This window comes from Clarias gariepinus, chromosome 4 (genome assembly GCF_024256425.1).
Source record: "Clarias gariepinus isolate MV-2021 ecotype Netherlands chromosome 4, CGAR_prim_01v2, whole genome shotgun sequence".
In the NCBI taxonomy this organism is placed as follows: Eukaryota; Metazoa; Chordata; class Actinopteri; order Siluriformes; family Clariidae; genus Clarias; species Clarias gariepinus.
Genome location: NC_071103.1, coordinates 11,346,562 through 11,363,229, shown reverse-complemented (window position 1 = coordinate 11,363,229; position 16,668 = coordinate 11,346,562). Strand labels below are relative to the sequence as shown.

The 16,668-nt window shown below is 38.6% G+C and overlaps 2 protein-coding genes across 2 annotated transcripts; one reads left to right on the top strand and one right to left on the bottom strand.

The window, feature by feature from the left end:
• The first annotated feature begins 3,230 nt into the window (after positions 1-3,230).
• Positions 3,231-6,648, top strand: LOC128520449 (E3 ubiquitin-protein ligase TRIM39-like). The gene is made up of 6 exons (XM_053494694.1): positions 3,231-3,626; positions 3,813-3,908; positions 4,001-4,231; positions 4,361-4,383; positions 4,470-4,588; positions 6,084-6,648. The coding sequence occupies exons 1-6, from the start codon at positions 3,231-3,233 to the stop codon at positions 6,626-6,628; spliced, it is 1,410 nt and encodes a 469-aa protein (XP_053350669.1). The 3' UTR covers positions 6,629-6,648.
• A 5,035-nt stretch (positions 6,649-11,683) lies between these two features.
• On the bottom strand, positions 11,684-15,307 carry LOC128519857 (endonuclease domain-containing 1 protein). Its single transcript, XM_053493775.1, has 2 exons — positions 14,019-15,307; positions 11,684-13,441 (listed from the first exon to the last, which is right to left on the bottom strand). Exons 1-2 carry the CDS (start codon positions 14,454-14,456, stop codon positions 12,281-12,283), a joined length of 1,599 nt encoding a protein of 532 aa, XP_053349750.1. The 5' UTR covers positions 14,457-15,307; the 3' UTR covers positions 11,684-12,280.
• Between the last annotated feature and the right edge of the window lie 1,361 nt (positions 15,308-16,668).

Genomic DNA, 16,668 nt, shown 5'->3' with positions numbered 1-16,668 from the left:
TGTGTCACTTATATGAGTGTGTTTGTGCATGTGTGTGTATTAGTGTGTATGTGCGTGCGAGTGTGTCTGTGTGAGTGGGAGTGTTAACATTTGTAATGTGTGTGTATGTATTTGTGTATGAGTGTGTTTGTGCGTGTGTGTGTGAAAGTGTTAGCACTTGTGATGTGTACATGTGTAGAATAGGTGGCAGATGCTGAAAGAGAAGCCTCACACTATAATGTTACTCAATGTAATGTCACTAAACATGATGTCACTGCACGTGTCACTGAATATAATGTCACTTAATATAATGTTACACAAAAAGTTATTAGTAATTTTTTTATTTAATTTTAGGGCATTATTATGGCTGACCCGTTTGAGATATTAAAAATCCCTCACTTTTGCATCCTCAATGTCTTTAGATCACATCGGCCCAGTTTGGTGGGCCTAGGAGGAGTGCGGTATATCAAAATCCATTAGGTGCGTTTTTGCGATGTTAAATGAGCATGTTAAATCCCCAAAAAAAACAAAAGTGTGGAAAAAAAAGTAAAAAACAAGAGGGTCCAAATAATCTTTAGGGAAACAAGAGAGTCCTCCACACCCTATAGTGCTTGGGCCCTAATGAGCACACCCCATGTTAGCAAGTTGCTGGCATGATGCTATCATAATTAGCATGTTGCTAGAATTATGCTAACTATATTAGCATGCTGCTAGCAACCTCGTTAGCATGTTGTTAGCATGACGCTAACACGATTAGCATTTCGCTAGCATTATGATAACTATATTAGCATTTTGCTGCTATCATTAGCATATTGTTTGCATAATGCAAACATGATTAGCATGTTGCTAGCATAATGCAAAGATACAGTAAATGTCCTGCAAAATGGTTGCTAGTTCACTTTGTTTTGTTGCTAGGGAGTGGCTTGGGCCCTGCTAATAAAGAAATAAAAGGCTCTTGTTGACTATAAATGATAAAAATAAATCCCCATGTCTCTATGATATACTGTTGTGACGACAATCCTCCATGGATTTGAGTTGCTAGGGTGATCTAAATGGTTGCTAGGGGTGTGGCTTATGAGCATCACGATAAACGTAAAAAGACTAATTGGTTGCGGGAGTTAAATGAGCTGGTGCAGTTTACCGCCCAATTTTAAGTCTATGGGTTTTTCCCCCCATTATATGTGAACAGGGCAAATTTGGCTGCCTATTGCGCCCTAGGTACGACCAATACCCTTTTGCGACACACATGTTCTGCGTGTTCTTTTAACATAAAACATTATTTATCTGACATTACTTTCTTGGTTGTTAATTAATTTGTTCCTGGTCAAGGTCACATCTTTTGTTGATATTTATCGCTTCTAAAAATTATTTACAACCTAAGATTTTTTTTCTTTAACAGAAATCAGTAGTAACTTAGTTGACATTAATTGTGTCTTACCAAATTCTGTCTGAAAGCAGCGATGTTAAAAGTACTGGGTTGTCCCTGGGTTTAAACTGGGCAATAACTGCCCACCTACAGATTCTAACATCAAATCATGATGACATGAGTTAAGATGCACTGACCTGAGACGGTTCAACGTTTCAAATCTACACTGCTGCCTCCATCATTTGGACCTTCAAGAAGTCTTTAATTATTCAGTAATGTTTTTATGAGACATCAAAAAAAGAATTATGTAATTTTGTTATAATGTGCATAACATCGCTTAAGGTCATGTACCAATTGGTCCAAAGTAAAGAGAGTCAAATTGTATTGCCACCAAATAATTACCTCACATAAACTACCATATTCAATTGTATTTTCTATGAGCAACATGTTAAGAACTCTTCCTCAAACTCGACCTCACAGGCAAAAAGTACAGTGCAGTGTTTTACTACAGTGTTCTACTTTTATTTAACATAGCTAGTTAAAAGCCTTTTCTGAGTTAGGTTGGTTGTGATGGAGCAGGTAAAACAGGGACCACAGTAGAGACCCACTGCTTTAAACACAAAAATGTAGTAGTGATCCTAGTGATCATGGATTGTGCCCTCATGTACTTCATTTTCAAATGAGAGAAGTCACTCTTTTTTCAATCAGTTATTTTTGTACGAATATATACAAAGATATACATTTTAAAGGTATATTATTTATTAACATTAAAAAATATTAAATTTGTAATCCTACAAATCAATAAGACACTGTTTTGTACTGTACTTCTACACCTGAAACTACGGGTGAATTAAAGAACTACTACTGTCAATGGAAAAAATTCCCATGATATAAAAGTTAAGTTTGGGTTACATATAAAATGCAAAATTATTATTTCGATTTATTAATTTCAGTGCATCACACTTCACATGACTAATTACAATAAATATTAAATTCACTCACTCACTCACTCACTGTCTATACCGCTTTATTCTGTATATTAAATTCAATTCAATAAAATTTTATTTGTACTGTATAGAGCTTTTAACAATTTTCATTGTCACAAAGCAGCTTTACACAATCAAAAGAATTGTGGAAGTATATATAGGAAATATAAGATCTCCTTCCCTCTCTCAGACTGGTCAGACATTTTGGTCCGAGTATTTCTTTTTTTTTTTTTTTTTGATGTCAAAAATATGTGGACAGAATGTCAGATAAGTTTTCATTCTTCTTACTTAGACACATTCAGCCTATTTTGGATTAAGAGCATCTGTCTTGCTGTATACCAGAAAAGTGACTTTAACAGATTCCAGTAAATAAACATTCAGAAAACTGAGATTAATCATTGGATAGATTAGCATCAAAATTCCTAGTAATTTATCTGTTGTTAGTGTGTATTGATAGAGGTTCGGCCTATAACAGTTGCATGGGTTCAACATTGGAGTGATTCCAGGTTATGTTTACAAAGCTCCGGTCCCACAACTTAAAATAGAGTGTGTGACTGACAGGAGAGGCAGCCAAATGCAAACAAGAATTCCAGCTCAGTAAACCAAAATGTTATCTGATCTGTCCCTCTAAAACTCTCTCTATTAAAAAAGGGTCGAGGCTGAGACAACTGCCGTTCTTCATAAACAGTCTGCAGTGTTTTGTCCTGGTGAGGTTAGTTTTATTGTTAATTTGTTTCTTGGATTTTTTTAGTACTGTAAAGAGAGTGATTAGTAATTGAACCTTTAGTTATCATGTGTAATCTGGAATAATCCTGAAATCGGGGTGTGATTACTTTTTACCAAAGTGAAAGTGAACCTCTGAGCATTTGGGCAGGAGAAAACAACAGCAGCAAAATACAATGGAAAAGTTTTCAAAGGAGGATTTCTCCTGTCCTGTGTGTCGTGAAATCTTCAGGGATCCTGTTATTCTGCACTGCAGTCACACTGTATGCAAAGTGTGTTTGGAGCAGTTCTGGAAGACTAAGAGAAACAGAGAATGTCCTGTTTGTAGGAGGAAGTCATCTATGGAATTACCTCCCCTAAACCTGGCTTTAAAGAACCTGTGTGAGACTTTCTTACAGGAGAGAAGTCAGAAATCTTCATCAGCACCTGAAACTGTCTGTAGTCGGCACAGTGAGAAACTCAAACTCTTCTGTCTGGATGATCAACAGCTGGTATGTGTGGTGTGTCAGACTTCGAAAGAGCATAGAAACCATAAACTTCTCCCCATTGATGAGGCAGTAACAGACTGTATGGTAAATTTTATATATATATATATATATATATATATATATATATATATATATATATATATATATATATATCCTTTATATATATATATATATATATATATATTAAATCCTGTCAGTGGTCTGAGTTAATAATGAGTAAAATAAGAGCTGAAACGAAGAGTCTCCATGAAGTGTGTTGATTTGTTTCAGGAGAAACTCCAAACTGCACTGAAGCCCCTACAGAAGAAACTGAAGATCTTTAACGACTGTAAACTGAACTGGAGTCGGACAGTAGAACATATAAAGGTTAGAATCAATAACATGGTTTTGATGTTAGAATTACATTTTTCATCATTGTATGATCAGTTATTTTTCATTTCATTTCCTCTTCACTGCAGATCCAGGCCCGACACACAGAGCGTCAGATTAAGGAGGAGTTTGAGAAGCTTCACCAGTTTCTACAAGATGAAGAGGCAGCCAGGATCGCTGCACTGAGAGAGGAAGAGGAGCAGAAGAGTCAGATGATAAAGGAGAAGATTGAGAAGCTGAGCAGAGACATATCCTCTTTTTCAGACAGAATCAGAATCATAGAAGAGGAGATGAGAGCTGAAGACGTCTCGTTCTTACAAGTGAGGATCATTTAGTCAGTATTTATACTGTGAGAAAGTCAAACTTCTTTCCATCATCAAAAAACGTCACATTTTAGTGGTGTACGAACATAAATCATATTCACTGGTGATTGCCTTGTTGTTTTTCAGAACTACAAGACCACAGTGAAAAGGTGAGTGATGTGCTTCCTGTCTCTCTCGTTCTTTGTGTTTCTGAATCCAAACCCACAGCAACACTGACTCCTGAATGTTTTTGCAGAGCCCAGTGCACACTGCAGCATCCAGAGGAGCTTTCAGGAGCATTGATCCATGTGGCAAAACATCTGGCCAACCTGAAGTTCACAGTTTGGCAGAAGATGCAGCAAGCTGTTCAATACAGTAAGATTTTGATTTGTCTTTTGTGTGTGTGTGTGTGTGTGTGTGTGTGAGCTAAACATATATTTTTTCAATTATTTTTTATGTCTTTGTTAATAACACCAACATGTTTTAATTGTGTAATGTAATAATTTTCTTGTACTTTTTCTTGTTATTATTATTGATGATGATGATTTCGATTTTTATTTTGAATGTAATGTAAGGGAAAGTTTTATTTCGAAAGGCTTTAAATGTGTGTACATTGGTGTGTGCATACTGTACTAAACATGAAGTGTTTTTTTTGTTTCTGTTATTTTTCTGCCTTTGCTAATAACAATAATATTATGATGTAATTTCATCCCTACCAGTGTGTTATATATGTCTTTGTGTGGTTCTTGTATTATTATCATTATATTTACATACAGATGTGTTTACTTTTCATGTTAAACTTATATAATGTAAGGGGACTTTTATTTTAAAAGGATTTCATTGCTTAGCTCTATTGAAACGCTGTTTGTGTGGCTTAGCTAATAAGACTAATGTTTTAAAATGACAGTGTAATGTGTTTTTAATACGTCATCATATTCTTTGTATCATTATTATTATTATTATATTTACATACAAATTGAGTTCATTTTTTATTTTGAACTTATGTAATGTAAGGGGACTTTTATTACGAAATTAATTAATTTTAATTAATCAGACTGTTCAGTTTGTGAAGTGTGAGCAGAGGGATTAAGTGAAAAATCAAGTGTTTTGGTTTACAAAAGCTTACAGTACAGTACAGAGTACAGTGGAACTTTGGATCGCGGGTAACTCAGTCTGCGAACATTTTGCAAAACGAGCAAAATTTTGTAATAAATTTTAACTTTAAACGCTGTGGGATTAAAAAGATGCGTCACTTATATAGTCAACATCTGTGCGCATGTGTCCTTTTTATTATAACATTGTGACCATGCGTGGGAAGTTCCAAAGAAGTTTCCCTACAGAGCAGTTTCTGTTTCCATGGCGTGTGTGTGTGTGTGTGTGTGTGTGAAAGTCCTCCTACACAGTAGCCCCTCCCTACTCGTCTCCTCTCGTCTTCATGCATAAACACGCGCAAGTGCGCACAAACACATACACACTAATGGAAACACTTTTCTGCCAGGATTCCTTTCAAAAGTAAAGTGCAGGTTAATTTGTTTAATTTTTGATTTACGTTTAGTTTTAATTATTTTTATATAAATTTTTTTGGGGTTGTGCAAGGAATCGTTGGCATTCCCATTATTTCTTATGGGGAAATTTGCTTTGATATACAGTACAGGCACGATTTCAGAATGAATTATGCTTGCAATCCAAGGTTTAACAGTATTGTTTACATTTATACTTTTTAGAACACACTGAAAATGTAAAAATGACAAAGCTTGTTTGTTATATATGTTTATTCATTAATTTTAGTCTAACATAATGTTTAAGTTAGCCTAGCCCTATTGAAACAAACTGTGTGTGTGTGTGTGTGTTTGTGTGTGTGTGTTTTCAGCATCTGTAACTCTGGACCCCAACACTGCTCATCCTAAACTCATTGTATCTGATGATCTGACCAGTGTGAGACTCAGTGATGAGAAACAGAAATTTCCTGATAATCCAGAAAGGTTTGATGAATATGAGTGTATCCTGGGCTCTGAGGGCTTTAACTCAGGAACACACTGCTGGGATGTTGAAGTTGGAGACTGTAGATGTTGGTCTGTGGGTGTGATGACAGAATCTGCTCAGAGGAAGAGAGAGATAATCTTCAGAAGTGGAATCTGGCGTATGGCGTATTCTCAAGGTGAATATACAGCAGGTTCGACACCACAACCAGTTACTCCGCTCTCACTATCACAGGAACTCCAGAGAATCAGAGTGCAGCTGGATTGGGACAGAGGAAAACTGTCATTCTCCGACCCTCTCACTAACACACACATACACACTTTCACACACACATTTACTGACAAATTACTGCCATTCCTAAGTGTTTACGGTGAAGAATCTCCTGTAAAGCTCCTCCCATTTCAGTGCTCTGTAAGAGTGAATCAGATCAGTTAATTCAGAGTTCATTAATTAAATACTGCACATTAAACGATTAATATTCTTCATCCAAGTTCAGAAACACTGAATAGTTCATAGTTAAAAAGGGTTTCAAGTTATTAATTTAAATTCAAGGGATTTGTATGACGAGATCTCCAACCAGAAGCGGGGCACCAGGATGGGTCAGACAGGTCCGGAGAGCAGAGGGAGTCTGGATCACTGGCTCTATGTCCATGAGTCCCCCAGATCTGCTCCTTTACTCAAGACAAATCTATTTATAAAAATGCTTGATTAAATAAATAGGTTTTTAACTTGGACTTAAACATAGACTGTGTCTGTGAAGATAGGATAGGTGTGATGTGCTCCTGTCTCGCTGCTGCATTCTGGACTAGATGAAGCTTGTTTATGCACCTAGTTGAACAACCAGTAAGGCATTACAATAGTCCAACCTAGAGGTAATTAAAGCATGAACTAGTTTTTCTGCATCAATTGGCGACAATATATTTCTTATCTTGGCAACATTTCTGAGGTGAGAGAATGCTATCCTGGTAATATTATCTACATGAGCTTCAAATGAAAGGCTGGAATCTATAATCACACCGAGGTCTTTCACTGTTGCACCTGATGGATGGTCCTGCACACATTGCTCAAATTTACAATAGTAAGCTGGTTTCTCATATCTGGTTTTGCTGAGACATATAGTCGAGGTCAGGTTTCTCAATAATCGGTTTAATAACTGCTAATTTAAAAGATTTTGGAACATACCCAATGCTGAGTGAGAAATTAATTATTTTAAACAGGGGTTCTGTTATCTCTGGCATCTGTTTGAGAAAATGTGTCGGTCAAGGATCTAATAAACAGGTTGATAAATTTGCAGAAGAGATAAGTGAAATTAGTTTATTCTCTTCAAGGGGAGTAAAGTATTCTAGGTTCTAATCTGACATGGCTAGATTAACATCTGCATAAATTACATTGTTCGGTGTCAAAGCCTTAATTTTATGCCTGATATTTACAATTTTATATATATAAAAGTTTATAAAGTCCTCACTATTGCATGATGTTGTTGTGGAGATTTCTGCAGTGGTCTTATTTCTAGTTAATTTTGCGACGGTATTAAATAAAAATCTAGGATTATTTTTGTTATTTTCTATAAGAGTGGAGAGATACATTGATCTAGCTACACTAAGAGCCTTTCTATAGTTCAGGATGCTCTTCTTCCATGCTATTTGAAATACTAACAATTTAGTTTTACTTTTTTTTTTACTTTAGAATAACATTTATTGCGAGTTATGGCAGTTATTATACAACTACACAGTAATCACAATATAGTGCTAATAAAAAAATATATATATATATTGCATATATAAATGTTGATGTCTGTTTGACTTGGTTTATCAAGTGTGAAAAGTGTAAAAGTCTGCAGTACTCCTGCCACTTAGTGGCCACTTTTATTGCTACACTAGAATTACCCAAGTCCTACAACCAGACAAACAGCATCACAATAAGAGGCATTTACATTTCATGACATTCACCTGTTGTGCAGAGAAGATTACAGTGTTAAACAATAACATTGTTTTACAAACCACTAAAACCAACTTAATCTAATAACTAATTGACTTATAATCTAAAAAAATAAAACCTTTTTAAAAAGAAGTTACAAGACTGAAAAAAAATGCATACGTAAAATTGATAAATGTCAGCAAAAATTTTTTTAAAAGGATACAATATATCAACTGGACATGGGACAAATAAAGAGATATTAAATCAAAATAATGTAATATCAAGTTGAAATAACTACAGAGCACTTTTCCTCTTAATATTCAGTTCAGGGCTTAAACTAATAAACCACAAGAGAAATTAAGATCATAGGTCTGTTTTAATGTACATTTTAAATCCAAAACAGATTATTACATTTTATGTGTTTTCAAAATAATTTTAAACAAATTGAGATACTAAAGCTCTATATATTGATTATTACGTGGTGTGTACAATAAGCAACCTTCTTGCACTTTATACTGTAACCGCAGACAATTCTCATTTTGTAACTGTTTTTAGGTTACATTCCTCTTTTGGTCCTTGAAAGATCATATAAGCAATGCTTTTACACTTGATAAAACACATGGTTTTGCTCCTTCATTCATGAGAAATTTTATCACAGCTGGTGGTTTGACTTGTATATTATTTTCTTATTCTATTGTATATCTATTTAAGCGTTTTGAACTTGAAAAATTTAAAAGTTATATATAAAAAAATGTAAGTATTGAACTAGAGAGGTACATTTTCTTAAAAAAAAAAGTGTGGTGCTGCTGTGGCAAAACATTGGAGTCACATGGTTATCATGTTAGCATCATGCTAACAGCATGATAATAATGTTGCCAAGGGCGTGGCTTATGAGCATGACGATAAATGCAAAAGAGATTGTTTGCCTAACCCCCATGTCTCTACGACAATTCAATCCAATTAAATTCAATTTTATTTACAATGGGATTTACAGTTTCAAAGTTTCTATGGAAGGTATCATTATATTTCAATAGGGCAAATTTGGGAACATCTTGTGTCCCAGGGGTAAAACTTATACCCTTGTGCGGGGTATGTTCTGACACAGCAGTCCAATGACACGCGCGCACACACAAAGTGCAGGCTGATACAGAGAAGGAGAGACAAAATGGATCTTTAATCCCTCTAATGAGACTTGCTTTTGTTTTACACGCTCACTGTACACACACACATACAAACACAAAATAAAATGTTTTTTACTTGCACATACGCGGTCACAGTGTTATAGTAAACAGTACACACGTGCACGGATGTTGATTATACCAGTAAGAGACGCGCACTAAGACCCAGCAGAGGAGACGATTACCCACAATTTCGCAGCGCAAGAGCGAGAAAAACCACTGGCTCAGTTGTAATCAAAACAAGAAGCACATGCGTGATACATGATACTCTGTGCTCGTAAACCATGACTTCGTTTTTCAAGTCAAAATGTATTTAAAATCGCTGCTTGTCTTGCGAAACACTCGCAAACCGGGTTAAACGCAATCCAAGACTATATATATATACAGTCATCTCGTCTAATGAGTTCATTCCAGAGTGAGGGTGTGTCAGGGTAAGAATGAAGTGAACATAAAGAACATGAACTGATGCACCCATCATACATAGTCGTAACTGTACAAGCCTCTGGAGGCAGTGTTATGATCGTGTTATGATCTGGGGTTGCTTCAGCTGCTCAGGTCTAGGCTCTGCAATGTTATGTGGCCATAAGTTCAGCTGATGTCCTGAATGAACTGAATGACCATGTTATCACATCTATGGAGTTTTTCTTCCTTGATGGCACAGGTGTGTACAGTACTGTGCATACCAATTCCTGTAGAGCCACAACTTGTAAACTTGTAGAACAAGAAAGTTTCAACATAAAAAAAACAAAACTATAAAATAAAAGCAGTAAACAGTAATATATAAAATCAGGTACAATTTGTGCAGTTTTATAAGAAAATTAGTTGCTTCACTGAACATCCCGCAGAATTAGTCACAATCCTTCTAAAGACTTTGTCGCACCTGCTTCTTTTTTATTGCATTCAAAACCTAGGTAGCTTTCTTTTTTGGTCTAAAGATTTAATTATTTGTCACATCAACCTTACAGCAAATTTATTTTTTTTCGCATATCCCAGTTAGGAAGCTGGTGTTAAAGTGCAGGATCAGCCACGATACAGCTGGCCTGGAGCAGATAGGGTTAATAGACTTGCTCAAAGGCTCAACAGTGGCAGCTTGGTGATGCTGCGTCTCAAACCCTTGACCTTCCCATCAGTAACCTAATCTATTTAAGACACCATTGCCCTAAAGACCCACAAAAAGGGTCTTTTACATACACCCACTCACAAAAGTAAGTTCACCCCTTTATTTTAGCAAACATCTACTACAGAAATGAAACTTGGACAGCTTGTATAACAGTATAGATTTACTGTCCTCAACATCCAGTCATTATTGTCAAAAAAGCTGGCAACATACGTCAGTACACCCAGTGATAACAGCTGCACCTTTAAATGTATCTTTAACCATGCAAAGTTACAAGTCTTATTCATCATGTTCATGTGTAAGTCAGTGGCCAAGTACATGTACTGTATGTCTCCATACCTGAACCCTATTGAGCACCCGTGGGACATCCTCAAGCGGAAGGTGGCGAAGCGTCGTGTGTCTAACATCCAGCAGCTCCGTGATCTCATTATGGAGGAGTGGAAGAGGATCCCAGCAACAACATGTGCAGCTCTGGTGAATTCCATGCCAAGGGGGTTTAAGGCCATGCTAGATAACGATGGTGCTCACGCTAAATATTGACACTTTGGACACAGTTTTGACATGTTCACTGATATGGCTGTACTTATTTTTGTTGCCAGTTATGTGGACAATAAAGTCTTTGTGTTGTGTTATTGTTAGAGGACAGTAAATCTGTACTGATATACAAGCTGCACATTGACTACTCTAAAGTATATATTTCAATTTACATTTCTATAGTATTGTCCCTTGAGAACATTTACTGCAATTAAGTGGTTGCTGAAATGTGAGGGGTGCACAGACTTTTGGAAGATACTGTAATATACTGCTTACTTTTTTGCTATTATTTGGAAATCCGGAATGTATTTTTTGCACTGACCTAATAATGAAGTCATAAACACGTATACCAGATTTTTTACTATAATTAAAACAGAGTGCCTATGACTTTTGCACAGTACTGATTCCTGGAAACAGTGGTCCTGGGAGCATAAGGAACCGTTTTCACACATGACCTGGCCACCACATTGTGCAACACTAAATGAGGTTGAACGGCATTTTAACGTGTGCAACTTTTTTGTGACCTACAGTGTACGTGCAACTATACAGCAGCATGCCTTCCTAAAATAAAAGAAAAAATCCCTTTTTAACATTCGACTATTGAAAAAGATCCCTTGGGGTCTAAAATTCCCTTTATTCATTATTGCATCACAAGAAAGATCCAATAAAAAGAGGGTTCATTTCTATACAGTTTGGCAAAATAATTCCTTTTAATGAATAATGACGAGTATGCAAAAATCCTTTAAACAACCCTTTATTTGGATATCACTCTAGATTTTGTGTATACATGTCTCAGTTTGACTGAGGAGATGCTGAGCACAAACACTTGACACTGAATCTGTTTTTATTGTTACAGATTTAACTTTTTGATATTCTGTTTACAACTAGGGTCATTAGTGCAAATCTTTCACTGAGACAAAGCTGGAAAACGTATTCATGGGAGAAAGCTTGAACTGCATTGTATTATACTGTATAAGAGCTCACATCATGGTCCCCAAAACAAAACTCATTTAATTTTACACCAAAAACATTTGCATTATACTATACATTCTGTAATGAATAACCCGTTGTCTTGCCACTTTCCACCAATCTTACACCAACTTTACAAAAGACGAATCACTAATACATCAAATGCATCCAAGATCTTCACGTCAGTCCCAGATCCTTTGATTTAAGTGCTGAGTTTTGCGTCATAAATAAACCTAATTCCAATCCTCATAAGCGTTTTCGTGCAGACTGCATTTTAGCAGCAGGACGCTGACAACAATTTAATGCTGTATAAACAAGCTAACGCCAGGTCCATGCACTCATGCACAAAAAAAAAGAACCCCGTCTGTTCTCTCACTCCTTTTGAAACGCTTCCTGTATGTTTTCGATGGTGTTTCCCAACACTCCCCCAACAACGCCAAAAGCCGTATTAACTACATGCAGAAGTCCATTCTGTACCCTCCAGACTAACGTGCCTATCCCTTGACCTACTTCCCAGCTTTGCTCGCCTATCTCTGAACCCAGTGTACCCATGTACCCACCAAGCCCTTTGCATATGCGGCCTACTACCCCCGAGCCCAAGTCCCAGACTTCACCTAGTGCGCCAGTCCCAAGCCCCAGAGCGTCACACATTAGTGTCCCTGTACCTGTCAGTCCCTCCTGGAATGAAAGCATGAGGGTGCCTGTTAACGTGCTTAACAAAGTGTAGATTGAGCACACACCAGTTTCACCCACTTGGTACGCGACACTGCCTACATTCTCGACACCCGAGACTACGCCCGAGCCCAGGTTCTGAACTAAACTGAAGCCTTCGCCAGGCAGCGATGCCAGCACGGCTGCGTCCTCTTGCAAGACGTAGCAGACTTGAAAGGGGAGGTTGGTGAGGGTGGAGACAACTGGAGAGAGAGGAGCGTACAGGAGAGAGACAGCAGAAGACAAGACATAGAGGACAACACTTTCCTCTTGATAATCCGTTTCACTACCGCTTTCCTCCTGACTGGGTTCAGACTCGGATCTGTCTCCTGTCGTGCTGGAAACCTCGTCCTCATCACTGCTTTTGTCTTCCTCGGCCGTGTCTGCGTCTTCATCGAGAACTTCACCGTCTCCGAGCACATCATCTTCCAGACTTCCTGTCTCTCCACAACCACCCGAGAAAAGCTCGTTAACGTCCACCAGTTCCTCCAGCTCCTTCACACTCATCAGCTTCATCTCACCATCACCCTCTTGGAGCACTCCCGTACTGAAGCTGCCGGGTCCATGAGGAACATCGCAGCACACTGCCGACCACAGCACATCTGGCTTGGTCTCACCCAGCCCACCCACTCCGCTCTGAACGTACACGCTCGCCCCTGCTTCAGAGCACCGAGGCACTATCCTGCTCTCTACCAGCTTTGCAGTAAGAGCATCGAGTTTATGGAAGGGGGAAGCTGAGGATGATGAAGCGTCATCATGGTCCCTCTTGTACAAAGCTGGGATGTGCACTCCTTCTTGGCCTGCTGTCTCACTCGTTCTGTCCTTGAGATGCATTTACAAAAGACAAACACACACAAAGACAATTTATGATCTTTTCTTTAAATCTAGAAATCTCAAGGTCAATAATGTCTAGTTTGTCTTAGATTGTTTTGTTTTTTTTATCACTTAGAGCATTGCGTGACAGAATCTAAGAGGAGCAAGAAAGAAAAGTTTCCTTTGTGGCTGAATGAAAGAAAGAAGCTGTTCTGAGACGCAAATGTATGCGACGTCTCTAAATGGGTCCTTTCATTAAACGTGAGAAGGGTCATTACGAAATTTGCTGTAGTTTGTGTTTTGTTCTAAGCCCAAGCTCCGTATCTATTCCCTATTCAGCGTTTTCATATGCATGCAATACCTTGATGCAGGCTTTGGTTTAAAACCACAGAATTCTCTGGAAGCTTCATTTGTTTATTTAGTACAATGCTCAGAGTGCATTTTTTCGAAAAAACTTACTTGAATCGGTCAAAATCATGAACGCGACTAGATTTAACACCAAGCAGAAGCAGTGCAATTTAATTAGCAGTTTACAATTACAGCTTTGGCTTCTCGTATACAAAAAAAAAACAACAGATCTTCTTACCACCTCTCCGGCTGTTCCTTTACCCCATGCATTATGCTCTCCAAGGTGCAGAGCCGTGTAGACGTCAGACTGCCGTCCGGGGTGATGGAGTGAAATGAAAGTGCGCCCACCTCCCAGGCTGTGGCATTTCCTCTCCAGGCCCGACTCGGTGACCCGCTCTGGGGGGGTGTTTCTGTAGAAGCTCTGCTCACACTCAGAAGCTGTGACAACGTGAGCCAGAGAGAGCAGGCCCAGGATGAGTGCTGCAAGCCCACACACGGCGTTCCTCCGTGCTGTACACGGCATGGCCGAAACACTCTCCACTGCAGTCTGGCGCTGGCTGTAAATGACAGCCGCTGTAGCAGCAATTACGCTCGATAAGATCCTGCAAGTCACCCCCTCGTCTCTCTCAGTCTCTCTCTCTCTCTCTCCCTCCCTCCCACTCTCTCGATTACGCATTAAGAGCCTGGGTGCTTTTACCCCTCCTGCTCTCCTGTCTCGTTCTGCTCTCTCTTTTTCATGACAGTAAATCAGTTCCTCTGGTGGTGGTTTAGCTGTAGTGTCCACAAACCTGTACGCACACCCTCACCCACCCATCGGCATTACCTGTAAATCAGCATTCTCCAACACACACCTCTATTTTGAGAACGTACCCGCCCTGTTCATCGAATCTTACACACACACGTTTGGTTCATAAACTTTGCCCAGTGTTTTTCTAGACTTACAGTAGAAACCTTCTTCCAATCCAACGCTTTAAACTTTTTCCAATAAAACCTGGATCTTTGGAATCTATCCACACTAGTCGTACACCCCTATCTTTACAGCACCAAAAATCAAAAATAGACAGACACACCTGTTCTGAGAGTTTACTATGCAAAGGTATTATAGGTATTTTGACAAGAGTAAGCCGTGTGTGTGTGTGTGAGTTGTAATCTTAGACTGCAGACTTGCTTGTTTGAACTAGTCTATGAGCCTAAGGGCATGATAGGTGTGGCTCTCATACTCCAACATGATTTTTGTGTGTGTGTTTGTTTCACACATTTAATGCATACCGCACACCCTAATGTTAGTTCGCATATATTTGAGCATGATCGAGATTAATACCCGAAAAACCTTAGTTAAATAAAATACTAACTAGGGGTTTAAACCATTACAGACTCAGAAGTCAGGCATGTGAGAGTACCTTCCACATAGAAACATGAAACTTTTAAGAATGTACAACTGTGTACGGTTGAAATCACAGTAAAGCACCGTCATGATTTAATCATTCGGAGTGTTTGGTGTCTTCTCTGATTTTCCCACAATCGCTGATGGACCTCCTGTATGGTCAGGAGTGCTATTATTAATGACTTTAATAACGTCTTGCGCAGTGTACGAAGTTTAGGATCTTTGTCCCAGACCTGTCTTGAACAAAAGTAACGCAAAATTTGGGCATAAAACTGCACATTTTAGTGAAGTAACATTTTGTCTATACAAATGTACTCCTCAACATACTGTAGTCTCCATCACAAGCTGTGCATTTGTGCCATCGTTAAACTCACCTCTGGCATTGAAGACAAACCACGCAGCGCTATACCATCAACTGTGACGAAGCAGATTTGCAAAGAGGATTCTCTACTAAGATGTGCAGTTTGGATGATCTATATATCAGTTAATGAAAAAAAAGTTATGTCCACTTTTGTACTACTTCAGTACCATAAAAAAGGTAATGAGACAACTTTTATCCCACACAGGTGAATTTCATTCAGTTAATTACTGTATGTGATCTCTGATGACAACAGAATTATCTGCACTCTCGCTGTAGAACTTTAGGAAAAGACAAATACATAATTTTTCGACATTGCGAGTGATTAAGCAAGATCAGGACTAAAGGGAGGATGCTATAACACTGCTATAAGAGTGTCGACAGTGTGGGCAGAAGTGTGCGGACAAGCATCGTAATGCAAGATCACAACATCCTTGGGAAGCAGTCCTCTGTGCTTAATCCAAAAACACAGTTTAGGCTTCAGCATCTCACTGTAACGAACACTGTTTACTCTGAGGCATGTAGTAATGATCGCTGGTTGGTTTCCCAGGTGATGCTGTAGCCTCTCGCAGCCCAGGGCCTAGGGAGAGCGAATTGGCCGAGCTCTCAGCGGGGTGGGATGGAAGGCACAAACTGTAGTGCTCTCACATTAATCACAGGTCTAAAGCCAAACATAGGCGTCAAGCGGAAGGAGCAAGTGTGTTACGCCGCCCCCAATGGTGCATGAGCGAGGAGTACGAAAAGATGCGGTTGGCTGTTGTCACATGGTTCGGACCTCCCTGACTGAGTAGCCTTAATGTGAAGAAAATCAAGGGTGGGGGAAAAATAAATTTTCAGCTTCCTTAGATCGTCAGTCCAGATATCCAAACACTCATGTTTATGCTCCTCTGAGAGTTGTTTCAGTACCAGTTACACCCTCAGAAAAAACAAATCACTGCAAATCACAATTGGGGCATCAATATTTGCTCGCAACGCAGATAAGACAGTGTGGCCGAGAGCGTGTTAATATAACTGGAGTGCAGATCATTTTTTTTGCCTTAAATTGTTCCTTTGCTTTAAATTTGTACTTATTTGCTTGGATTACTTGTCCCGTGCAGGTTGCAGAGTGCAGGTTATTTCAGGTATTTCATAACACAATGCTGAAAA